Source organism: Falco cherrug, chromosome 1, assembly GCF_023634085.1.
Source record: "Falco cherrug isolate bFalChe1 chromosome 1, bFalChe1.pri, whole genome shotgun sequence".
Classification (NCBI taxonomy): Eukaryota; Metazoa; Chordata; class Aves; order Falconiformes; family Falconidae; genus Falco; species Falco cherrug.
In genome coordinates, this window is record NC_073697.1 from 66,043,630 (window position 1) to 66,071,271 (window position 27,642).

Consider the following 27,642-nt stretch of genomic DNA (forward strand, 5'->3'; position numbering starts at 1 on the left):
GTATTGCTGCTGACCCAGTTTTAGCTCATCAAACTACTTGCAATTTCCCTAACGGGATTCAGGGCCCAAGGCCCACTGATTTTCAATTGGACTTGTGTTTCCAAATCCCACAGATGCTTTTGAACAATTCCACTCTACCATACATCTAATTCAGCTATTATAAAGAAATAATAATAAAAAAAAGCAAGAACAGGAAGGACAATGGAAGGGGAATGGGATGAAACATTAGAACTGCAGAAGCAAGATCTCCCGGACCGCAGAGCTTTTGCAGGCACCATGTTGTATGTATTGCATGCTCCTCTTCATCCACTGGTCGTTTGCATAGAACTTTAATAATACTTTAGAAAACAGCCTTATGTAAACATTAACACCTTAAACACACGCAAAATAATTGCTTAGAAAACCCCAAACCTGTTGCCTCACTGCCTTCAAGGGTCTCCTATGTATTCCTGGCTCTGATGGGATTTCCTGCACATCTCCTGTCTTTACGCAGGGGAGCTGCCATTCATGGAATCCCCCTTCCCAGCAGCAATAAAGATGGAAGAAGGCACACACTCACTGCCTGAATTACCTTGCTCCCATGTCAGCACTAGGCAGTGCCAGGATGCTGCGGAATCTTACCACAGAGTTGCAACCACAGTCATATGGCAGTCGCATCTCCCCCAGGGCATCCTCCTGTGAGTCTTTGGCTGCTCTTCCCTGACTCATCTCGCTGGTTCTCTAGGTGATGTTATTGCACTAACATTAACTGGCTGCTTTGGTGGCATTTCTGAGACCTGCTTCACTTAGACAACCATGTAGGAAGCCACAGGGTAACTACATAAGCAAGGAGAACTGCAGTATACACACACATATATACACATCTTCAAATATGGGATGAGGTATGTATGATGCACATATACACACCAGTTTTTCCAAGGACCTGATATGATAACTGGATACAGGAACTGGATGATCCTTAAAGCAAACTGCATGGACATGAGACACAGGGACTCTGCCTGGCAGAGTGAAAAGCCTGCAACAGGCACCTGCAAGCCTGCCAGCGTGCAGTGGCATTGCTAGCTGGCACACCTCAAAGAAAGCCTCAGGTCACCAAGAAGCCACTTTAAGCTGAGAAACTTGGGAGTCTTCTCTTCCATTGCCCACGATTTTTGAGATAGGGGGATGCGAGCACACACAGCAAGGAGGAGCATACAATTAGCAGAAACAAAACGGCAATCCAGAGGAGGCAGTAATAGGCATCTGCATGAAACATGCCCTCAGCATGAAGTCCTATTACAGGGAACTTCTTCTGCCTAGATGCAAGGGGCCAAGCAGCCTTTTGGCTACAGGATTTTGGCACCAGATTTGTGAAACGATCACGATTACAAATAAAAGCCCCAACACGATGGGATGTGCGCACTGCTGCTGAGCTGGCCCCAACAGAGCTGGACACTGCAGGGCTGAGGAGGGCAAAAGCAACATGAGCTCACAGGGTTACTCTGGGGAAGGGGAGCTGGCACGCAAGCTTACCTTGGGGAGAAGGGGAGACCCATGCCAAGGGGAGAGGAGGGAAAAACACTGCAAAGGTTGTACAAGTGCAGGGGAACGGATCGAGACAAGGCACAAAAGACCAGGGGGGAGGGAGGCTGACAGGTGATCTGGGGACACAGGCAGGGAGGTAAGTAGATTGCACTTGATTAGCAGCCATGCCATCCATGCAGGGCATGATTTCAGCAGCAGCAACTAAGCTGAGACCATCACGCTTTGAATGCAAAACCCATGAGAGCAGCAATGAGGTGCTTGGAGAAACTACTCAGTTGTCCGCATGTAGGTACTCACTGCCTTGCTCTAGCAGCCGCAGCGGCATTTCCTGAGATGGGGTCCTGTCTAATTAACTCAAAAACTAAGCACTACGTGTATGCAGAAGCCCTGGGAGTAAGCATCATCTCAAAGCACATTTTGGTGTTCATAATCCCTGGGTGAAACCAGATTCTTCTCCTTCTTCATCATACTGCCTCCCCCTTACGTATATAAAGTAGAGATAGGAGTATCAGTATCAATTCCCACTTCTGGCCACCCCAATTTTTCTGCTGCAAGTTGCCGAATGTTACATCAGTTGTCCGCAGAAGTTATTTTCCATACTGAGGCATATAACTCAATGTTCCTCTTAAAAATACACAAATATTTCAATTCATCTTTCTGTTACATACACAAGATTTCTGCTGTTCATTTTGAAAGCAAATGCCTTCATCTCTTCCTCATGTTTGGACTACTTCTAAATAAAAATAAAAGCTAAATAAGCTTTTTGAACATTATCTTTTTTACTACCTGCATCTCCTGATTCTTTGAATATAAAGATGGAGGAGAGAGAAATGGGGAACATGCCATTGCTTACATCCAGTGATCCAAGCACACCTTGATGCATAACAGTCCATGTTTTACTGCCCAGGCACACAAAGGGCCAATGCAAACCAGTTGGCTCTGGCTGTCCCCCTCTGTCAAGCCGGGAAACACATACAGCGGCAAGTCACATTAGCATATGAAATCAGGCTCTGGGACCCCCAAAGCATCGTTAAAACAAGGCTCGACAAGACACACCGAAGTGAAATGGCAGCTAGTGGACTGTGACTGTCAAGGAACAGTTGGGTGTCACTAACAAAGCCTGTTGCAAAACCTGACTGTTGCAATCACTTCTGCCCTTCGCATGCTCACTTTCTTAAACTATCCAGAGAAACAAGCCAAGCAGAAGCTGATTGAGGCTAAACTGCACTTCTGCCTTTCTTGACCTTCAGATGCTTTAAGGAACACACACAAGTAGTTTTTACTCCTTTCTTCCCCAACTAAAACTCATAAAAATCTGCTTTTTCACATTAAGAGTTCTGATTCACTACGTGAATCTTACTGGCAGATAAAAGTATCTAAATATTGTGCCTTTGCAATATATTCTGGGGGAAGAAAAAGCTCCCACTTGTTTGTGAAATAATCCATTTCTGCATGTGCATTTGCTCTTAATATTTATTGGAAAAGCTGTGAGTCAAAAGCTTCCTGATGGAAGACTCATTCTTTAGTTTATTGTCATCGTACAAACCATAGATTCTCTGTATCTTTTCTGTATCATGTACAACGGAAGCATAAAGATCCTGATGCTTGCTTCATCTCCCACTGAGCTGGAAACACTCGGCCAAAACGTTAATGTAATTCAGCAGCACACCTGAATCTCAACTCATTTATTCCTGTTGTGGATTTGTCCCAGTTTCTGTATCCAGAAAGCAGATGTCTTCCTTGCACAGTTCTGTGTTTTTCAATAAACGTATCAGAGGAAAAAAAAAGTGAGACTTTAAATATTCTTAAGGCATCATGCCTTATTTAAAAACTACTTGCAGATTGGCAGGCAGCTCGTAAAATATTTATGGGGCAGATTATGAAAGTGAAGTTGTAAAATGATCCCTAGATAGGTTTATAAAATATAAAATGGACAGGTAGAAAGATGAAGAATCCAGCTGGGAAGCCAATGCCCACTGCCTTGCATGGCACAAGCCAATTCACAGAGAAAAATCCTTCAAGAAATGAGGCAGGAAGATGCTTGCTCTCCCTGGACCAATGGAGATACTTTGTGTCTGACCCTGTGCTTCAGGGTGCCCTTGCTGGGTGGCGTGTGGCCCCTCAGCCACTCGAGGCATCGCCAAAAACCATAGAATGCCCAAGGGAAGGTGTTTCCATCTCCTTAGCTGGGGCAACCAGTGTGGTTCACAACCCAGGCAGGACACAGTCAGGGGATGTTGAACTGGACCTTGGACATCCAAGCCCTAGGCAGTGATGTGGGAGAGTTTTTATATACTCCTTTTACAGGCACCGGCCAAAGCATTTCAGCATACAGCCAAGGCATTACTGGAAATGTACATGGGAACAGCATTTAGACATTCCTGATGAGGAAAGGGACCTCACCTTGCTAGATGCAGTCAATGCCATTGAACGGCTTGTGCCCTGAAGCAGCGTGCAAGCTCCCATCCCAGTCCTGCAGGGATTTATACATGTATTTCATCTCTTAAGTATGAGATAAATTAACTCTGTGCACTTCTCTGAAACACAGACAAAATGCCACTTGCTTTTCAGGGATGAGACCTTCACTCAGAAGCACATCTTTTACAATAAATCAACTCTGAGGAATGCATCCAACCCATCTCAAGCTGTCATCTTACAGGAGGTTTGTGAGGACCACAAGGTTGTTGTTTACAATGGTTAGTGCTCATTTCAGACATTCCAAGATGTTAAAGTGATAAGGTTGCATATGTGTTGCAGGGCAGGACCATGTTCCACCCAGAGGAACAAACAAACATGGATCATTCCTTCTAGTCAAGATCCTGTTGCCTCAGCTCACGTCTGGAGACAATAACTTGTTCAGTAAATAGTTTTATCCTGGATAAACAACACCGATAGCAAAGAGACAGAAGCAAAAATCTACCTCTAGCAACGCTGGTCCATGTTCAGCATTTACATTTGCTGCCTGCAATCCTAGAATACATTCAGTATCACAAAACCAGGGAATATTCAAGGGACTGGTGTAAAACAAACAGGTTTTATACTGGAAGTTGTTTCCGATTTTTCTGTTCTTCCTGCTTTTTTGATGTCTATAATGAATTACTTCCATTGCACTGGACCAAACTTTCACCTGGAGTTAACTTGAAGCAACCCATGCAGGCTGGGAATCTGATTCATTCAACTCCTGTATCTACTCTCAAACTCCTGTAACTTGGAGAAGAGGATCAAAAGAGCAGAAAAAGGTCTCGAGATGACCAGCTAACACCTTTAGCTCAGTTCAGAGATACACCAGACTGGCCGGAGAGGAATCGGGGAGGTTCCTTTCCGAAGGAACTGTCCTCTCAGCTGCTTTCCCAGCCACTGCTGTCCCCTCTACACGGTGTGACCCTGCCTTGGACCTCTATTAACCTGGACGCCTTACAAAGGAAGTTTCACAATTCCAGCGGTAGTATTTTTAGCCTATAGTCTTTCCCTGCCTTTGCACTGAATGACTCCCTGCTTTCCTAAACCACCGCCAGAACAATTAAAAATAATTTAAACAAGATACCATTTCTCCCTCTCACAGGAAGCTCCCTCTGAAGTAATCTCCATAGATCTCTCCAAATAGGTTGTTGTGCCTTCCCATAGCACAGCTGATGGCGTCTGTGCCTTGAAGTCACTTTTCCCATTTCCCCCTCCCAGATTGCTGCCACATTAGTCTCTACACAGCTTAGGAGGAAACTTGCAGAGAGTGTTTTCCAGGTCAGCCAAGTCTTCCCTGTGTGTGTCTCTTCTTCATAGCCTTCCAGTCCATTCTTGGTCTCCTCTGAACAGTATCTTCCATTGTTGTCACTCTCTGGCTGGGGGTCTTGCTAAGGACATTTGAAGCATGACTCCCAGTGAGGGACTGCTTCTGCATGGTGGCACAGGCACGACAGACAACAAGAACTACGAAAAGATTTTCTTTCAGTGCAATCACTGTCAAACCAGTGGCTCGCAGGAATGACTGCATGTGTCAGAAGAACATTTTGCAGCCAAATGCTGAGCCGAGCATCCTTGCTCACTAACACTGCTCTTAAGCACTCAAAAGTCAGGAAAACCAATTTTAAAATGCTTCAACCAGAAAAAAAAAAAATACTAAAAAGTCTTCTGCTGTAGGGCCTTTGTGATTTGCATTTGCAAACTCCTCGCTGGTTCAGGCCTGTCAGAGCCAAAACAGCACTAGAGGACCCCAAAACAGTCCGCCTTGGTGACTGCTGTGCCCCACAGCCAGGGGCTGCACCGTGACCCAGCTACTACCATGCAAAGCCTCAGCAGCTCCAGAAAACACAGTAGAAGAGTTTCACACCTCTCGCCCAGCTATGCTGCAAAGCCTTCCCTTTTAACAACGTGTGTGGGACGTCTTAGCGCTCCTACGGTCTCAAGCAGATATCTGATGGCAATTTCATGAGTCTCCTAGGAGGCTTAGAGAGATCTCTGCCTGCACAGATTACAGCTGATTTAGAGGCCTAAAACACATTCTCTTCAGGGAGCAACACAACTCGCATCCAGTCAAACCAACAGAAATTAAAATCACCCTTCCTTTGATTAGTTAGAAAAGAGGGGAGAGTATAAAGAGAGCAGAAACTGGCGAGGTAGGCCCAGATGGTGGCAGAATGGGGCAGCATGCAGCACAGACACGCAGCTCTCAATGCCCACAGAGATATATCCAATGCTGCCGGAGCATATCATTGGCAAACAGCATCATGTTATTGCCATGTATGTCATACATTGACATGTATGTCGATGACATACAGTTAATTTCACTGACATGCATGCTACATGCCACTAAATACCCTTCCAGTCCTGCCTGCCCCCTGCCTCCTTTCTGGAGGCAAATTACCTCTCTCAGCCCCTTTTGGTGACACGAAGCAGAATTTGATGAAGTGTCCAGCATACATGATGTTTTATTATGAGACATGACATTGCTGGTGTGGTGTCTGGATCGATCACAGCGTAACATATCAGGTTTTTTTCTCCTGGGACCCCTGTTCTTGCTGCAGACACACTCTGTTTTGGGTCACGCTGTTTCCAGTTGTTGAGATAGACAAGCAGAGTGCAGAAATTGGATGAGAAAGTGATTTCCAGGCCAATACAAGAAAGGGAGGGAGAGGCAGACTGTGCACAGAAAACATGGAGGGAGGACACGAAATAGGAGCCAGCACAGGTGGGAACACTGACCATGTTAGGCTCGGATAGGCAACAGCACGCAGAGAAGAAGCCCACCCACAGCCATGATCGCAGCAACTGAAAAGCAAACAAAAAGGCCCAGGATAAGGAATAATCCCACCACCCTGGCAAGGTGCAAATACATTCCCAACATTTTTATATGCCCTTCTTCCTTCTTATTGCAATTATTTGGACCTTAACACCCTGGGCTGCAAGAATTTCATGGGATGGGCTACCATTGGGGAAAAAGGCCTTGGGGAGAGCATACAGATCCTGGTCCTGCAAAGCAATTAAACATGTGCTTCCTGTACTTGAGTACCACCATTAGGATTAATGGGGCCATGTACTTAAACTTAAGTACCTGCCTTGGAGCAGGCAAAGTAAATTGCATGTGCGGTTCAGTTACACTTTGTTTTTTTAAAAAAAGCACTGGATGAATGCGAGCCCTGCTTTGGCAGACCCTTATGCATGTATTCAACTCACACAGCCCTTTCCGAGTCTCCTTGTACCAGTGAAGCTTTGCATGTGTGTTACCTATCTGCAGATGCAGGACCCTGTGAGTCGTGTGGGAGCAGTCAGCCTAAATAAACTCAAAATATGGCGAGCTGAAAGGCACTGCACGCATCCACATCTTGCTTTTGAAGGCTGCTGGGCCATTACTCTAATCTAATCGGAGTATGGCTCGCCTGGCATCAGTCCATAACCCAAGGCTGGTGGCACCTCAGTAATTGCCCTTTATCCTTGTCAGAGAACTTGCATAGACCATTTTTCTGTTACCAAATCTATTAAGGTAATTCATCCTGGAAAAGAACATAGTGCAGAAGAAACAACAGAAAGAACTTCAGTGTGATATACAATTGGGAGCCCAACAGTGCAGACATAACCTGGTTAAAGTCAGCTGAAGATCTCACTCATCATTTCTTCTCAAATCATCATAACATGTTTTTCTTGAAAAAAAATTGTGTCCATCAGATTTTTATCAAGTATAACTTACAATGACTAAACACATTAGAATAGCCTGTTTAGACAAAATTAACATTCTGCAACTGCAATGCCTTAAATTATGATGCAAAATAACTTCAGGCATGCAATGATTTATAGAATTATATACTGGATTATGTGCTTACTTAAATTAGAACTGGTGAAGAATGTCTCTCTAAGCTACTTTTGCATCAGCAAAACAACTTGCTAACATTTTCTAAACAGTGATGCCAATATTTTTTTACTATAATTGACAGCATTTCATAATGCCCCATCTTCTGCAATCATACTAATAGGGGAGCAGCTCAGCTATCACTAAACCTCTCCACTGACCCAAGTTAAAACCAGAGGTCCAAAAGTACACAAAGGGAACCCAAGAACTATATATTTTGAGTCAATTATGCCATTTTCTGGGTTTAACCTTGCAGGATTTGAGCCCAGCGAACTGCTATGCCTCCAGAAGATCACTGTGGCTGTGACAACTTAGCTTACATTTTAGCTAGGAGGCTCTTTCCCCCCAGGCATTTTCTAACGGTTGCTGCCACCAGACCTTCCCTCGCTACTCAGCATGCAAAGTCAGAGTTTTTGGAACAACAGTTCAATTAACCTGAAAAGCAACAGATTCCTTAAAATGAAAAGAGCTCACTGTTTTTTTAAACAAAGAAAACTCTTTGAGTACCTCATCAGCAACTGGGCTGCTCCGACACAAAATCAGCCCCCTGCACTGAAAGCAGAGTGCTTCAGATCTCCCTTGCTCCTCTTTACAGGGAAGAAAAACATGCTCAAGTGCAAGGGAAATATGCCTCAATGCAGCCTTACTCCTGCACATCCATCACATAATGCTGTGCACTTAGGGTCAAAATACTCAGAGGTGTAACATTAGGGGAATCTAAAGCTCTTAGAACCAATTCACTTTCCAGTCCCAGGAGTGCTTGGATAGGTAACTGAATGGACTACTTGGCCTGAACAGTTAGGGCAATGGAAGGTTTATTACAGCTTGTGTGAAAAGAATGCCTTGGTTTGGCAGATAAACTTCAGAATATAAAAATTCTGAGGCAAATAAAACTGGATGTTAAACTCCAGCAAACCCACTGTGCCCTCATGGCCACCACGCATTTGGGTGCTGACGACTTTTAGGAGGGGCAGATCTTCCCCGTCTCTTTGTTCCACACAGGGCTTTCTCAGTCTAGAAACCGAGGATCTGAAAGCAAACACTTTGCAGATGAGATTAAATGCTGTGGCAGGATAAGAGATAGCCGCTCAATGAAATACATCCAGACCTCTCCAGGGTTTTAAGATCTTTAGCCAGCAAGCTGACCTGTATCGCAGAGCAGTCAAGAGTTGAACCGAGCACTGTATACATCAAAATTATCTGCAAAGTCTCCTCTAGCCTCACTGAATCAACCAGCAGACTACAAGGACAGCTTGTGGGGGCTGCCCATGGCTCCAGCTGTCAGTCAGGACCCCCTTCAGTTTGCTGCAGGTTAACAGGTGACACATCCATGTAATGGTGAAGGCTATTGAAAAAACACCTGCAGCATTAAATCCCCTTTGCTTGAAAAGAACAAGATGCTGAGGCGGCGGCATCCGCAAAAGTCAAGCTGGTTTGAAACAAGGTGTGACTTCTGCTTCAAGCCCTGGCTTCAAGCACCAGCCTGCAGATGGACAGAGACAACAAAGAGGATCCTGGAGATACAGCAGCACCTCCTGGACCTCTGTGGCCTCCTGGAACTGTCCCACTTCTTGGCTAGATCAACCCTGCCACTCTTGGTTATCTCAGGCACACAAAGATGACACTACTCCAGTTCTAGCAAAGGTGACCCCCATAATGCCTGTGTGGCTTGCAAACCCAACTTTCCAGAGAGCAAACTGTAATAAACCTGTGCTAGGAGGACTTATCAACACTCTTGGCATTGTTTCAAAACCCTGGGCTACATGCTTTGTTAATGAAATGTATACGATGGCCCCAACAACTATGCCTGCAACCAATGTAATTAATTTACCACAAGTCTGCAGATGACCCAGAGAGCATTCAGAATTAAACTACATTTCCAGTGGCCATATAGATCTCTGAGAGGCTCTGCCTCATATAGCTGTGGTTTTTAAGAGTTCTAAGTTGAAGACTTGGAGTCATGATAAATGAAAGCCTCGTTTGTTACTTTTAATAAGCTGCTCTAATGGGATGTTCTTCAGAAGCTTGCAATTAAAGACTGAAATATTTGAGGGTGCCTGGAAAGATTTTTCTAATCCTTCACACAGCCTTGAGCGATGGCAATGATTGCTTCCTGCATCTCCAGGTCAGGAGGCCAGCACCACACCTAGTACTTCATGAGTCAACATGCTTGCTTCAAACATCAGTGGAGCAGCATTACACCCTGTGAGCTGCTAGGAGTACATTCCTGCTTTGCTCAGAACTATATGAATGCTTTAGGAGTCACCTTCTCTTCCTGCTGAGCTACACCTAGATCACGTGTTAAAGCATGGCTCTGCGCTGCTCTAGAATAACTGAGAATGCAGAGGCCCGAGCAGACTGTACCTGTGCAGTCACTACAGGGAAGGACAGCAAAGCTTCCAGGGAAAAGAACTGCACTTGGAAAGACCTCTGGCATTATACTTTGCTATGTCCAAGCTGAAAGAAAGTACAGACACCCTTTTCTCTAGGTGAGAGGCCAAGTGCCACAACATGGCGTGTCCCCAGGAGAGGTCACACTTCCTATTTCTAGCATTCAAAGCAAGGTAAAACATCCACACATTCAGAAGTCCAGACGGATGACTGATTTTTTTTCTTCATCCCCTACCCACTCCACAGCCAAGAGAAGACACTGTAATACCCCAATTTAAAACACTACTTACGCATGGGGCTTTCACCAGTGCATAGCAGGAGCCTGGAGCTGCTACCACTGGTCAGGCTCCATTTTCAGCTTGAAGGGCAGCCCAGTTCCCTTCCTGAAGTGGAAATGGGAATTGCACAATGCTGTCAAATGGATCATCTGAAGAACGAAGGTGAGGAGCTTTCGTCACTGACTGCTGCACTGCCCCACATTTCCCCTATTCAGACAAATCTTACGCCCGCTGCTTATCTGTTCATGACAATCCTCCTGCCCCATTCCCTCGGCTGCTGCCAGAGTAACTCAGAAATGATGCTTTCAAGGGCAATGCTTCATGGGCTTGGAGCTTAATTACAGATGTGGTCAATTCCCACCTCCTGTCTGGGCTAAAGTCATCTGAAGGCAGATCAGCCCAGGTCCCTAAATACTCCTTGAAACTGCAGCAGCTCAGACTGGCTTGCAGAGCCCAATGTGTTTGCACAGAAGTACTAACCCAAAAAGTGTTTAGAATAAAAAAAGTAAAAAGGTGTTGGAGCAGTCAAATTTGCCAAGCTGATCTAGGCAGGATGCTAAAGATGGGGATTACAGGCAGCACATTTCTACACTGGCCCTGGGAAGGCATCAGCCTGTGCAGAAGGAGGCACTGGAGCCCCTTTTTTCAGAGGGACCCTGTACACCAATGCTGCTAACAATCCTCTCTGGGAAAACATACCATCACAGAGCAAAGAGGCTGGTAACACAATGGAGGTAGTAAAGACCTTGTCCTGAACAGAAGCAGGACCAGACTCTGCCTGCTCTTGGTGGATGGGAATTTTGACTTGGCAGAGCAATAGCTTCTCCAACAAAATCCTTCCTCTTGTCAGGTGAATTGTGGGGAATATTTGGCAGTAGGCACCATCATAAAGTGGCTACAAATCACGGGAGACAATATCCTGTAGGAAGAAGGAAGAGCAGGCAAGAATGTAGAGATAAAAGCCCTTTAAAAAGTCACAACTAACAAAAATTGTGACTCATGCTGGAAAAATTCTCTATGAAAAATGTTATCTACAAACCGTCTCCTGTTTCCTACGGAAATGTCGAAAAAGCAAACTATTTTAAGCCCTGACACATCTTGGAAAATAGGATGGGGGGGGGAGGTTGTGGAATAATTAATCCATTTTGACCTTCCACATCACAGAAGGTTGCAAACGCTGGCTCAGGACCTAGGATATACACCACAATCCTTTCACCCTCTCTACTCCCTGAAAGTCACTTTTTAACAAGATGCACATACTTGTGTCCAGAAAGTAGCCCTCTGCCACCGCAGGGGCTGATATTTAAAAGTCTAAATCAGCTAAGGTCAAGGATGGATACTCTGGTGCAGAAGCCTCTAATTGCCAATATCCAGGTGGCAAGATTTGTCTTTGCTTTGCCTTCTGAAGGCTAGTTCCTTTCTAAAAAGAGACTTTCTATATATGCATGACACAGGGAGAGGGGCAGATTTTTGTTGCTTCAAATCTATTTTTTTCTTAAGTTCTATAAAAAGCTCCCTCTGGTTCTTTGGAAGATCACTTGAGATGGAAAGGTCATCCATAATGGGTAGCTGGCTATAAATGCAGATGCACAATACACCTCCTAGTTATTCTGGGCAGCTTTTGCAAACACGCACAGCACTGACCTAATAGCATCCCCATTTTGCTCTGTTAGAAGTCCATGCCTTTGTTTAGTGTTACAAAGCTCAAATGCTTGGGGGACCAGAACCTCTTAACACTCACCCTAAGACCCCATCAGTTTTGCAAACAAGGCTTGGTTTGAAGGACAGAAAAGGGGAAACTGCTCTGAAGCAGTAGGTCTCCTGCGGTGATGCAAGTTGAGGCGGACTTAAAAGAAACACTATGTCTGTGTGGCTGGGTTCGGACAAAATGGCCTTTATTGTTTATACAAACCATTTATATATCTTAGTGCAGGTGTCTAAACCTGATAGACACCTGATAGGTTTTTGTGTCCTTCTTCTTGCTTGTTATTTGCTGTTGCTGTAGGTGCCCGTATGCTGCAGTTCTAAGTTCCGATTCTTCACACCCTGTTTACATACCTGACAATCTGTGGCTGTCTTAAAGGTACACGGCTAAGTCTTTGAGGTCAACTAACTTATCTGCAGATCCGCTGCAGACCCCAACAGTCTCCTTCCCAGGTTGATGCAAACTTGGCTTCCTATGTCATTTTGTAGGAAGAAAGTGGCTGATGCCACAATAATGACTGTGGCACATTATTACTCCTTGCAAGACGGACAGCAAAGATCTTTGTGACTGGCATTGTCTGGCACAGAGTGTAAAACAAAAGTCTCTAATGGTTTTAGATTAATATATACCTCAATTGGGAACAACGATGCCAAGCAGCATCTAGTTCAAGCATTGCTAGGAAAGTAAAATTTATAGCCTTGCTCTATCTGAAAATGCATTGCACTTTCAAGAAGAACACATAATCCTAACAAAACAAAGATAATAACAAATCCATGTTCTTTAATTCAATGCTTCTAGCTGGTTTAATAATAGATTTTCAATCCACTTCTCTTTTTTTGCTGAGACAACTACAGTCTGATTTAGTGAATCTCTTTGATTTGTAATCCTGATCGTTATATTATTAATATGCCCTTGATGCAAAGAGCAGGATAACTTAAAAGTGATCAGCTATTTTGCTTGGCATTTATGACCTTGGTCAGAGGACACATTATTTACAGGGAGAGTTTTCTGGAGCATCTGCAAGTAAATCAGCTCTGAAATGCAGCTTAATTGTTTAAGGCAAAGCACATTTTGTTTCAAATTCCCAGGAACCTCCAGCTTCAGACACAAAGTGCGTTTCCACAGATGGATGCTGGCCTGTGGAAATGCCACCGTGATTACCATTCAGCTGACCTTTGGTGTAGGGCCAGCTGCCAATGGAAAATGCCATGCTGTTACTTACATTCGTTCAAAAGAAGCAAGAAAACTGTAGACATACTTAAAAGCAAAAAAAAAAAAAAAGGGGGGGGGGGGAAGAGCTGTGGAAACTTCTGCCTCTGGGAACCTAGCAGAAAATAAAAAGCTTGTGGAGCACAGCAAACTCCTGAATCCTATGGCTGGGAAACTACTTTCCGAGCTGCCAAGAGCGGGAGGACATCCCCTTCTCACCACAGAACTGCTCTCAACCCCCTGCTCACTTCAGCCCAGCACTTGGGAGGATAGGTGCAAAGAGGTGCCATACAGCATCCTAGGGAGGAATATCCTAATTCTGAGGTTCCCAGGGCCTCCCAGGGAGCCTGGGAACAACATGGAGCCAGCAATGAGGAACCTCTTTGCAGGAACCAGCCAGGCTATGTCCTCAGTGCTGCACAGCAAGAGGGTTCTTCTTGGCTTTGCTGCTGGGCAGTACCTGCTTCCTACATTAGCAGAAAAGACAGAGCCTGGGCTTTGCACAGCTTACTTGGTGTGGAAAGCAGTGGTGATTCCAGCTGGAGCAGCTCCTGGAGTTCAAAATGTCTGTTTTTCTAAAAGCAAGTATGGGAAAGAATTAGGAAAGGAAATTTAACCCCCTGGAACCAGGCACTGGAACAACATCACCACTCTAAAGATACAGGGAAGTGTCTTCCAGAAACAGGTTAACAGCTTCAGAAAGGAATTATCCCATGACTTGGAATGCGTTTATCGACCCCGCAGTGTCACAGCAGGAGATTCACTCCACAAATTGTCTCAAAATCATATCCAAAGCAAAGCAGCGTGAGTGACACACTTCAGCGGCATCTCTGCTGCTTCCAAACAGGAGCAATTTTTTTGTTTTGCTTTGTTTAATTTCAAATTGGCTGTCAGCTTCCTGGGCTTCTGGGGTGTATTTTTCTGTTCTCATGAGTCACTCAACACACTAGACAGGCTTTAAAATTCACGGGAACTCAAAGTGGCCAAGAAGCTCTGTGGTTTTGAAGCCATTTCTCTAACAATGGATCAAAACTTGGCGCTCCACCACCTCCATCTGAGGTACTGCATTCTTCCCAGTTTAGCAGAAGGGTTGAAAAGGTAAAAACAGACCAAAAGCTCAGTTCCCTGTGCCTACCCCTTCCCATACACCCAGTGTGGCACCAAGGAGAAGTTCCCAGTAACCTGCAGCTGCCCTGGGGTCCATGGAGAGAGGCGTGCATACAAGGTAGGAGGATTAAGGCAGCAGCAGAGGTGGTACTAAAACTAGCCAAAGGAGACAAGGGCTTTTATAAACATGCCAAGATGTAAAGAGCCAAGAGGAAGCACATCTTGGAAAGCCCATTAGGGCAAAGGACAGAAAGACATAACTAACAAGAATTGCTGACAAATGGCTGCGGCTTTGCAACTGCTTGCTCAGACCAGAGAGGGTAACAGCAAAAAGGAGACCTGCAAGGGCACGTCCTCCCCAAAGGGGTCCTGAGTGCTTGGCAGCAACTGTGGGAAGAGCAAGAGCTGCTGGTTGCCACACAGTTGCAATTCCTTATGGCCATAGAGGAACATATATCCTTCCACCTGCAATGCACCCCCCCCCCCACCCCTCCTTGCAGAGGTGCCAGGCTACATCCATAGCTTGCCTAAGGCTGCGTGTGCATCCTCCTCTTTTCATTGATACAAGGACACATCTAGGCTGGGGGAGGCCAAGGTCCACATCCCCCCACATCTGTTCAAGGAGGGATTTGACTCAAAACCTCCAGCCTTTAAGGAGAGACTTGAACTCCTGCCTACAGTGTTCAGAGCCAAGTCTTTCTGGCTACAGCTTTCCTGCAGCCCCCGGTGTGAATGGCCCGTAGCCATTCACTGCCCCCCACCGCTGCATGCTTCTTGTGCAGACAGGAGCATTTACTTGCCCATTTTTAAGCCCAACAAATCACTCAAAGCAGATGACAGGAACTCTTAACGGCTGAGCTGAAAGAGACTGTCAGTCTCTGACCTTGAGTGGAGATGAGTCTGGCAGCACACTTACCTTTTAAGACAGGAAATAACTGTGTCCTTCCATGGATGCCTTACGCCTGGGGACAGAGCTGCTCAGCCTGGCTGGATTTCACCGTGCCGCCTTCACAGACTGATACCCTACCTCCTCTGGGAAATAAGACCCTCAGCCAATATGTTCGGTATCAGCACAGTTCCTCTGTGAGTATCTTATAGCTACTCTTAACATTTAAAATATCCTGTAATTTACAGCCACCTTGCTAGACCCGAGTTTAAGAAAAGACCTGTATCGTGAAAGCAACAGTGGGCTGATGGGAACCTTAGAAGCATAAATGTTTACTTTGCACTGAAAAAAAAAATCAGCCTTATCAATAGATGCACGTCCCACTGCTTTGCATGAAGACTGTTGCATCGTTTGACTATGCCATTGAAAAATGGTATTAATACACAGGCAGTATATGAAAAAAGTGCCTTGCGTGCTGGCTGCTACACAAGTTTAGTGCCAGAGTACAAACTGATCCTGATACAAACCAGATTTCCTCCCAATACCACAATCCCTTGTCCACCAACAAGTTCCATCAACTTCCATTAGAGCTGTCAAAGATTGTATAGACCAGGCCTTCACCACTTGCCTACATTTAAGCACATGAGAAATCAATGGAATCGCTTGATAGTTTGAAACTGAGTATCTCCTTCCATGGGGGGAGCTCTCTGTATAATTTACTAGTGCATGGGGAACACATTAGCGTCCTACACATGAGAAATGAAATCCAGATCTGACCAAAACTCGGGGCATTTGGCCATTCCGTTGGGTTTCTTCTCTTTTTATTTGCAACTGTTGCAGTGTTTTGCTGAAGTCAAGTTTTGTCTGTGAACAAAGGCCATTGTGAGCTCTGAGTGTAAACATACGGGCTCCAGGATATTTTACCTGTAACAACATGTTCCGCTTATTTTTAAAGGAATGTAAAAACACTCCTGTGAGAATCAAGTCGAATAATCAGGGCCAGTCTATACAGAGATGAAAAACATTGGGAAGTGAACGACATCTGCGAACGAGCCTTAGTCATTCCTGCCTGTCCAAACAGATCAATCATCCCACCCTCGTGCTGCTTTACAGCGCTACCGCTCGACAGCTTTGCTCACATGCTGCTTTCACCTAAATCTCACCAATCAGCTGGTCAGATAGAAGTTATTACAAAAGTTGGATAAGTATAAATACACAGCTTCTTCTCTTACCTTCCGCTGAGAAGGAAACCGATAACAACAGCTAGCAGAATGACTCCCACTGTTACAGACACAACAATTATAGGAATCTGGCTCTGGTCGCTGGATGCAGCTACTGCTGAGATGAGAAACAGAAAATGGAGATTAAGGTTAAAACAATAGTCAGCACTCACACGAGTCTTTCTAACAAGGCTGTCAGCAAGGTTTCAAGTCTTACCAGTTCATTTCTTCTTTTACAGTTTGTGTTTTCCCCCCTTTGCTGCCTGTTTCTAGTTTGGAAAGGAAATGGGGGGAAAGAAACCTAAAACACATGCAAACCCAAGCCAAAACCCCAACAAAATTGCATCTCATCATTGAATTCAGAAACCAAAGTGTTGCAGAACACAGCCGCTGAGTTTGCAAACTCAGGTTTGTCTTCCTGGGTTAGCTGCATTAAAAATCTCAGAAATAAAGGACAAAACCCCAGCAGCTTCCCATATGCAGAGAGAACATTTATGGAATGTTATTGTTAAGAGACATAAGCAAGATCTCTGAGATATGAGCAGCATTATGTGCACTTCAAAAAGCTATAAACAATTAAAAGCTTCCTGTGGCATCTATACTACACGGCCAGAAGATGCCCTCTGTAGAATAGGAATTTGCTAAGACACATACACTGGTTGGTCCTTTTATCAGCCAAGGGAAGCAGAACTCTTCCAGCCCATGCCTTGTAAAAAGCCTTCTGGCCAAAAGGCAGGAGATGCGTCCTGTGATAAAGATGCTAGCGGAAAGGTCAGGAAAGCTGTTAGAGAACAGGGGTTTGCTACAGGTTAAGTAAGACCAGGTCAGCAAGCTCCTGCAGCCTGTAAAACGGAAATGCTAACACCACTCGTATCTTGTTCATCTGCTTTCCACTGCAGGGGAAGGCACCCACATCTCCCCATGGGTCTGCACATGGGGTTCCCAAGCAGGAATGAAAAAGCCTTCTCACCCTGCCCTCTTTGCTGCCAGTTTATTTAATTGCATATATATTTAACCACCCCGGGGTATAAAACTGGCTTTCTCCCCGCAAAACCCAGCTCCCAGGCACAGGCACTGCTGCCGTGCGGGGAAAAACCTCATTATAGCTCCTACCCTTGTGCCAGCCCCGGCTGAAGCTTCATCCACCCCGGGGAGCAGCAAGAATCAATTTCACACTGAAGAAGCCTTTAACTAAATGACTGAAGTGAAAAGGGCTCCTTAGCACAAGGATTAACTTTATGGAGGCTATAAAATAACGGAATATAGTCCCATATTAATTGTTAAAAGTTAGGTCGAAAAGGTATGGCATTAAACGTTGATCTGCAATGGGTTTCAAGTAGCTCCTCATACAGGAGCTCTCCAGCGCTCAACGGCGAGTGGCACGGACCTGCTACAGCAATGTAAATGATTTCAGAAGGATTGGCCGCGATACATTAAATATTTAATGTTAACTGCTCCAAACCCATGCCATCATCCAGAGATTTTATTAGCCTCACAAATTTATGGAGGCTCCTTAAGATGATGTTTTATTGCTTTCTTGACAAAATAATTAAAAAGAAAAACATTTAAAGGAGAACATTAAGCTGTGACTGGTGATTTTTTGCACAGCTCAAGGGATGGGGAAATGAGATAAAACTGGGACCTACGACAGCTAAAAAGCCTGAATTCATAAGCCGAGCTGGGACCTTGCTGCCATTTAAAGCCAGGGGGGACTTGTGTTAGCCCTCCTCAACTTGGTGACATGTTCCCACTCCCATCCAGCTGACCAGCTGGATTAGCTCACCAATCCAGCTGAAAACCAGCTTTTGGCAAGGTTAGTTTTATCAGTTTAGACGAGCTTGGTGGCATTTGGAAAGGAGGTCAGCAGCAAGTGGATACACCTAGCAACAGCTTCCGCCCAAATAGAAAACTTCTGCTGAAAAATGCAGCATTGGCTGCATTGCTGTGCTTTGCAGAATTGCAGATGCCTGCAGTAGTATGTAAAAAACCCCCAAAATTTGGAAAAAAAGAGAAAAATTCAAAACAAGTTATGGCTTCCCCCTCCCTTGCATCTCTCAGGCTGTTGTTTCATATTTCCCCAAAGTATATTAAAAATAACTTTACAGAAACCTTTGAACTGGAAACAAAACCTGTTGTTAGGTCCAAACAATTATGGAGGCTGGCTTTGATTCTCACAACAGTCACTGAAAGGTTTTCATCTGTTCTTGAATTAAAATAATTTGCTTTGGCTCTAACAAGAGTTTCAGATCTGAACTCCGATGTAGCAGTGAGATTTCGATCTGTGCTTGCTTTCAAATTCCCTGGGATGTGCAAGAAAGCACTGTGAGTCTGGTCACACTCCTGGCCCTAATATTGACTTTATATAGGGCCCTGGGGGAAAAAAAATAAATAACTGCTTTTTAAAATGTTTTAAATATCAAGTGGAGCTGCGTTTTACATGATACTGAAGCTTACATTGCATTTCTGCTCTACTAAGCGTTTAAACGTCTGGTTAAGTCCTGCTTCACCCAGAACTCAAGTCCAACAGAGTAACAGTTCCCAGATCCTGAACTGGGGACCATGCAGTAGATATTCCTCCAACTATGCCAGCAGCTCCTTAGTATCAGAGATGTACCTACTCCTCTGCCTTTAAAACGCTAAAAAGACTGGGGTGCAGACTCAAGGGATTTAAAGATGTTACCACATGATGTTTGCAAAAAATATCCTGATTAATGCATATACTTACATGATAGGCTTTATGGAAGTGCTGTTATTTTTGGACCAGGATCATAGGTACCCAAGCACTTGATCAAGTGTGTATATATTTCATGTATTATTTATTAACAGTCTGGAACACTATTACTCAAATGACTCTAAACTAGAAAATTTCCAAATGCAAGCAAAATTTCCTTAGTATGATATAGAATAATTTTTGGCATAACATGATTTTGTTGCTACTTGTAGGGCACAATTAATGATTAATACAATAAGAAATACATTAAATAGACCATTCTTCTTGCATTAATGTTTGTATTGTGATGCAATTTGCACTGTTATTTCAATCACTGGCTCCACAGCTACATCTGTATGTGTATAATGATTCTTTTAAAATCTATTATGGCTTCAGAAGTAGTGTGCATTGAAAAGGCAACTGGGCATCTTCTTCTCAAAGATGATGAATTTTAAATGAACAGGAGTAACAGTAATCAAAATATTGAAAAATTGAAATTTCCAAGGAAAACATACAGAAAATAGACTCTTTCTCACTGGAATGAACAGAATATTTCCACCAAAAAATCTCTCTTCCATGCAAACAGTATAAAAAATTATACAAACTGAAACAGAGAAGACATATTTTCTGAGGGAGACAATTATATTTGACACCTCTGCAAAAATTTGGTAATTGGGACAATAAGAATTTCTCCACAGCTGTGCCTGAACACTGGGGAAAGAGCAGCTGAGCTTCTGCATGCCTCAGGAGTTCACTCTGCCACAAAATATCCAGAATCCAGACCTGGATGATCAGATTCATTTAAAAACAAAAAACAACAACCCCCCCCAAAAAAAACCCCCACAAACAAACAACAAAAAAACCCCGAACACCACAACAAAAAAACCCACCCTAAAACCATATTAAGTTTGTGACAGGCCAAGCAAAAGCCCTGTACGGGCAGTGCACATTTTTCCCATTTTTGATCACAAGTCAAATTCCTTTCCTTGAGGCTGTGGCATCAGCAGCCAACAGGAAACCATCTTTTAGCTCAACAGGAACCACACCAAAATATGCAAATGCGAGTTCAATTCTTCCCCTTCCAGAGATGCACCATTTCAGGGATTTTTCTCCAGATGCAGATATTTAAGAGAGCTCAGCATTCTCTGCAGACAGTCATTAAGAGGTGTGGAGGACTAGGTTCCAGCCCCTCTTTCCCTCCTGAGCGGGGAGGACAGGTCCTTTCTTGCATCAGCTCTCATAAATACAGGATTTTTCTAAGTAGGGAACACTATGAATTTCTGGAGCCTGAAGGCCTCCTGACTTCACCTGCTGCCTCACCACGTGAGTTGAGGAAGCAAGGACAGGAGAGGTGCCTGAGGACTGGAGGAAGCCAATGTCACTCCAGTCTTCAACAAGGGCAAGAAGGAGGGCCCAGGAAACTACAGGCTGGTCAGCCTCACCTCCATCCCTGGAAAGGTGATGGAACAGCTCATCCTGGAGGTCATCTGTAAGCACGTGGAGGAAAAGAAGGTTATCAAGCAACAGTCATCATGGATTCAACTAAGAGGAAATCATGCCTGACCAACCTGAGAGCCTTCTATGACGGAATGACTATCTGGGCAGATGAAGGGAGGGAGGTGGATGTTGTCTACCTTGAGCTTAGCAAGGCTTTGGACACTGTCTCCCACAACATCCTCATAGGTAAGCTCAGGAAGTGTGGGTTAGATGGGTAGACAGTGAGGTGGATTGAGAACGGGCTGAATGGCAGAGCTCAGAGGGTTGTGATAAACAGCACAGAGTCTGGCTGGAGGCCTGTAGCTACTGGTGTTCCCAGGGGTCAGTGCTGGGTCCACTCTTGTCAACTTTTCATCAATGACCTGGATGAGGGGCCCGAGTGCACCCTCAGCAAGTTTCCTGATGATACAAAACTGGGGGGAGCAGCTGATACACCAGCAGGCTGCGCTGCCATTCAGTGAGACCTGGACAGGCTGGAGAGCTGGGTGGAGAGGGGCTTAATAAAGTTCAATAAAGGCAAGTATAAAGTCCTGCACCTGGGGAGGAACAACCCCCTGCACCAGCACAGACTAGGGGCTGACCTGCTGGAAGGCAGCTCTGTGGAGAAGGACCTGGCAGTTCTGGTGGACAGCAAGCTGCCCATGAGGCAGCTGTGTGCCCCTGTGGCCAAGAAGGGGATCCTAGGGTGCATTAGGAGGAGCGTGGCCAGCAGGTTGAGGGAGCTTATCTTCCCCCTCTACTCCTCTGCTCTGCAATGGTGAGGCCTCATCTGGAGTGCTGTGTCCAGTTGTGGGCTCTCCAGTTCAAGAGAGACAGGGAACTACTGGAGAGGGTCCAAAGATGATCAGGGGACTGCAGCATCTCCCTTCTGAGGAAAGGCTGAGGGGGCTGGGCCTGTTTATCCTGGAGAACAGAGGACTGAGCGGAGATCTTAGCAATGCATGCAAATACCTTAAGGGTGAGTGTCGAGAGGGTGGAGCCAGGCTCCTTTCAGTGGTGCCCACTGACAGAAGGGGCAATGTGCACAAAGTGAAACACAGGAGGTTCCACCTGAATATGAGGAAGAACATCTTTACCTTGAGGGTGATGGAGCATGGAACAGGCTGCCCAGAGAGGTTGTGGAGTCTCCTTCTCTGGAGACCTTGAAAACCTGCCTGGACATGACTTTGTGCAACCTGCTCTAGGTGAACCTGCTTTAGCAGGGCAATTGGACTAGCTGATCTCCAGAGGTCCTTTCCAACCCCGGCCATTCTGTGGTTCTGTGTGATTCTGTGTTAGCCTGTCCAGTACACAGTCATGATGTGCTTGATATTTCCAAAGTCAATGGATAAGGCCAGGACAAGGAAGAGTTCTTTGTAAAGGCATCGATCCCCTGACTCATTTCTGGTAACCATTCCAGAGACATGGGCTGACAGTAATTAAAAGGACTTACACACTGGGCTGGTTTCAAACTCAAATCTTCGGCTGAAGCCACCGTAGCCAGCAGCTGTCCGGGCTCGGATCTGGAAGATGTACGCTGAGCCTGGTTTCAAGCCATCTGCTGTAATCGTCGTCTCTTTGGATTTGATGATGGTGTAGCTCATCTCCTGGTCCTTTTCCCACCCCACCCCCAGAAAAAAACAACAATGTTCAAACAGACAAATAGTGACTCTCACAGAAGACAGATTCTTAACAATGCCCACAGCAACGTTACAAAAGGTGACTCGAATATGCATTTTTGAGGATCTCTTTTCTCAACTCCCCCCTTCTGAAGGCCCTTTCTGCAGTACAAAATGTGAGATCTGATTTTCTCTTTTATAATCAGTTACTCTAGGAGGTATGAAACAGAGCAGAGGGACTTTCCACCCATAAATGACAATACGGGGACCAAACTGGCATCTGCAGTAGGAGCAGCTTTCCATAGTTTGGGATGTAAACAGCCCAGGGCAATAGAAAGGTTCATCCTTTAAAGATCAGTCCGAAGGCATGGGGAAGGGGGGGGAGAGGAAGAAGGTCCCATTGCCTTGGAAAGGGGTTTTACTTTATACCAAAATGACTTCCCAGTAATGTAATTAGGCCTAAAAGAGAATATTATATTGCACATTGTACAACTTCAGGCTGGCATTTCTAGAGCCATGAATTAGACCTTGGGAAGGGTAAAAAGACCCAAACTTCCAGAAAAATACCTAATTTTGCATTGTTCTTCTAAAGCAACGAACTTGAAGAAAAATTGCTGAAATAAATCTTCATTTACATCAGTTTCTAATGCAAAAGAGTTCCAGTTATTTGATTAAAATTTCACTGAAATGCTTGGTAATTACTCTTAGAATTATTTACTGTAACATATAATCTAGACAAGAGCTCATAAATTAAGGTCTACAAACTTGGAAACTGCTTTTTATTCACAATATCCTCTCAGATGCAAATTATTATGAGGTTAACAGGAATTCTTAGTAATTCCCTATGAAGATTTCTACATAGCTAGTAGGATCTGAACTGATTTTTCTTTTTTCATTTTGATTTAATGGGCAACTTCCCATAGACAGTAATATGCCTGGATAAGGCCTTGAGAATCTCCAAATGTAGGATTACAGGTTTTTCATTGAAGCCTGGAGCTACGCAAGACTGTTTTTGGAGGGGGTATATGTGTGTGTATGCCTTTTTTTTTCCTGTTAAGGAGCAATTTCTCTTAAAAGAAAGCAATCTGACAAAACTCCATTTTCCAAAACCTTTAATAAAGACCACTTTCATCCCTTGGAAATGAACACTGCAAATCTACCCTTACAAAGGGCTGAAAACTGAGAATATATAAATGACAGTAGCAACAAACAAGAAAAATTAAGGATGACACCCAAAATTCAAATCAATGACTGATTAAAAAGCAGTAAGTGAATATTAGGTCACATCCTTACTTGTTAGGTTTTCAATACACTGTTGGCTTCTGCAAACATTTAAACACTTGAGCTTTCCTATGAAAAACACTCAGTTTCGTTATCAGCCTGAACGAAATAAATCAAGACAGCAAAAACTCAGACTGGCTGTAGCTACCTCCCCATGAAGGACCTGCACTTGAAGAACTATTTACTGAAGCTACTTGAGACTAGTTCTGGATCACAAATACAACGTTTTAAGCTCCCCCTCCCACTGATTTGTTTGAAAACAAAGTAAAATGAAAATATATATGGGGTTTTTTTTGCTTTTATTATTTGCTCGTTATCAAGGTTTCTAGAGCCCAACCTTCCTAGGCCATTCCACAGTAAGGATTCAATGTGTCATAATGGTTAATCAAACAAGTTAATAAAATAATCAGTCATGGATTATTTCCAGCAATAGCATAACCTGATTCTTGCTTTGTTTTTTAATCCTTTTGAAAGCTTCAGCCCTACTTAAGCCACTCACACATCTTGTGTCCTAGCCCAAGCTCCCTCATCTGCAAAAATAATGTTGATTTTATCCTGATACAGCGGAAAGAATTTCAGAAATCTTCTGCTTGCATGGACTGCTTGAGCAGATCCTTCCCATGGTCAGAGAAAGAAGGGAGGAGGAGGAAAGACCTAGTCCTGGTCCATGTTGAGTGGTTTCACCTGGGCCATAGACAGAACTAATGGAAGATTAAATATTTTAAAATAGAAATTCAACCCTCCAAACCAGTGAATTATGACTCAATTTAATTATTTTCATCTTGTTTTCATGTAGAAAGCCTGACTGTTTCAGAAGTAAGAACACCTTACAATCCCAGCTAAGGCAAGAATCTGCTATTCAGTCAACTGCAAACCTGATTTTTAGAAATGTAAAACTTCCAAAGATCTAAGGCCGCATCACTTAAAAGATGCTATTCAGACAAAGCACATTTGTTACCATTTTCCTTCAAACTGCATTAATTTTGCCAGAAGAGAACAAGTTGCCATTCGAAAGGAAGACTAGGAGAGGCAAGTTTTGTAGGAAGAGAAAGTGTTTTCCATTAGACCAAGAGCAAGGGCTGGAAAATCCAGGCAAGCTCTTAAGCCAGGATGCCCTTCTTCACATCAGAGCAGAAACAATCTCTCCACAAAACCTTTCTTTTCTCTTTACATCATTGATGCAAAATCAAGTCAGAAATTGAAATACAAAAGGCAAGGGACAGCCTGATGTTTCTGGGAGGAGATAAAACGCTCGATCCCCAATCCCTCTTATTTTTAACAAATGAGCAGGCTCTATCTTAATGTGATAAGGCTGGAGAGAAATCTGACACGCAGATTTAATGTATTTGTTCAAGAGAAGTGGCACACTAATGGAAAACAACACCCTCATTTCAAGTCTTCCTAATCATTTACTGCAAAATCAATCTGACATTGATTTACGCATAAAATCGCTCCATTCCCTTCCATGACTCAAATAATTATAACTAAAAGAGGACAGCAAAGAGAAGGTACTTGGGGATGCTCAACAAGCAGTCCATCACACCTTTTCAAAATATTTGATTTCGTATTCCAGGATGATGCCGTTGGGTCGATCTGGCTCCTGCCAGGAAAGGGAGATGCTATTTTTAGTTATCTTCCCTTTTTTCACACTACTGACTGGAGAAGGTGCTGCAAGACAGGAGAAAAACAGAATAGACAAAAACCACGGTTAGTAAGATGGAGGTCTGCCCCTGCTGAAGTCAAACTCAACTCGTCAGCGCATCCTCAAAGGCAAGGCAATCCTTAGCTACTGCAGGTTGACGGGGCTTTCACCCCAGTGACACTTGCCCTTTTTTAACGTGGACTTGCAGATTCTCATCATCTGAGGATCTGACCAGCATCACCCACCTGAGCCAAGTAACAACGTGAACTGCCATCAGCAGCTTACACATCAACCTTATCTTTCAAGCATTTTTCAAACACATCAACCCCACACCTTGACTTGTCAAACGTGTCAGGGGGCTACGCTATCAAAATTACATATTGATTACATACCGCTTGCTTTCAGCTGCTTTGAAGGTATGCATTTTTCAGAAGACCTTAGATTACATAGGCTCCTTAACTATTTCTTCTTTGGCTTGTACGGTAGCTAAAGCCCACGCATCTTTCAGTCTTCTCTTTCCAGAAGCAAGGGACAGGGTAGGCAAGGCCATCACAGCCTTTATAATTCAATTGCTCCCCGCAAGTATCGCTGGAGTGTTACAGCTCACACAGTGATGCTAATCCTTGCAAATGGCAACTGTCAAGATTTTAACGGCAATCACAGCTTGGAAGTTTGTGGCATGTTTGGGGAAGATTCAGCATGAAAGCAGCTATACCAGCTCCGCTTATTATTTTAAGATGCAGCCTTGAAAGGTTATCTGCCCTCTGCAGCACCACGCGTGCATCAGAAACAGGCTTGATCCTTTGTTTTCTGTCTGGTATCTGCAGAGACTTTTTGAGTTGTGGTTGCTACCACCTCTTCCAGCTCCCTAGCAAAAGTTGCTATGGGCAATGCAAACCTAATGCCCCAGGTATTTCACGCCAGAGATTAGGAAACAACACTGAGTGAAAAGAAAAGGGGATGGGAGCAATTCATAGTCTCTAATTTACAGGGACAAAAGCAGCTTCTCCAGAGGAAAAACCAGCCCATGGCTGTCCAAGGGCCTTCAACTCGCCCTCTGGACAGGCCAGCTCTCGGTAAGAATAACAGGGGGGCTGGGGAGACCCACAGAAAAGACCTTTGTGGCCATATGGGGAACTGAGTGCAAAGAGCAGTAGCAAATGACCACATTTTATCTTCCAAATTGTATTTGGAACTATTGAAAAAAAAGACTTCTATATGCAGGGCTAGCTAATTATCATAATACTAAAAAACCCCAACCCATTAAGGAAAATAAGAACAACAAATTAATTTTGCCAGGCCTGATCATCAGCCAAAATGAGCAACGAAAGAACTCCCGACAATTATCCCTGGACTGAAGGCTAGCAGCAAGCCTTCTCTTTCAAAGCAAGCTCCCACAGCTCAGTCTCTTTTCAGCCTCAGTTCTTCTCACTCCTGTTTACTAATCTCTCCCCCACTTGGCTCTTGGAGGATCCTGAAAGGTGTCGGCTATTTCCATATTGTTTTCTGCTGGAGAGCTGGCATCAAGCTGCACAGGCAACGCTTGCTTTTTGGCTAGGCATCCACCACCGTGCTCACGACTGCTCTGCTGAGCAAGTAAAAAACACCTGGATATGAACAATGATCGTGTTGTTTACGTAGGCACCGCATGGTGATCACCAACAATTTTTCATCCACAAAAGTCGCCTTACCCTGGGCTGATGTCCTTCACAAACTTCTGGTCTATGTGAAAGTGAGTAACAACGTACACTCAAACTGCTGATCTGGTATAGGACTTACCATTAATTAATCCAGGTGCCTAAATATATGTCATGCATGCATGTGCACAGCAAGCCAAGTTGTACATGTGAGATACACAGACTGTGCACATGTGTATGGTCAGATGCATTAACCCAGAGAAGGCATAGCTAGTAGTGAACTTCATTAAAATAAAATTAACTTCCCTTCTATTTTAAAGGGCGCTACACACTGTTTTCAGAGGCATTGGAAAACAAGTCTCACTGTGGGGGGGTGGTGCCAAAAAACAGGTGATTCTACAGCCCTAGTTAAATAGATGATACTGATCACTTCTTAGCATGAGCCACTCAAGATGCTATATATAGGGAATGGAGACACCAAAGTACTCAGAAGAAGGGACTCATGTCCCCAGATCCCTGCAACGCCTATACCAGGCTTGCAGAGCTGGCAGCCAAGGTCTGATAGGCTGGAGAAAGTCAGAGCTAAGCATTAAACCTTTATAAACTCCTACTAGCAAAAG

The 27,642-nt window shown here is 44.3% G+C and overlaps 1 protein-coding gene across 11 annotated transcripts in view; it reads right to left on the reverse strand.

The window, feature by feature from the left end:
- EPHA5 (EPH receptor A5) overlaps positions 1–27,642 on the reverse strand; it is a 212,579-nt gene that overhangs the window by 29,809 nt on the left and 155,128 nt on the right. For 4 of the 11 annotated variants that reach the window (XM_055727514.1, XM_055727505.1, XM_055727459.1 and 1 more), the window contains 4 exons: positions 25,287–25,411; positions 22,297–22,456; positions 16,670–16,775; positions 6,721–6,786 (listed from right to left, as the gene is read on the reverse strand). In XM_055727514.1, coding sequence (XP_055583489.1) covers positions 6,721–6,786; positions 16,670–16,775; positions 22,297–22,456; positions 25,287–25,411 — 457 coding nt within the window. The remainder of the gene's footprint in view (positions 1–6,720; positions 6,787–16,669; positions 16,776–22,296; positions 22,457–25,286; positions 25,412–27,642) is intronic. The other 7 variants (XM_055727486.1, XM_055727507.1, XM_055727500.1 and 4 more) reach the window with 3 other exon arrangements.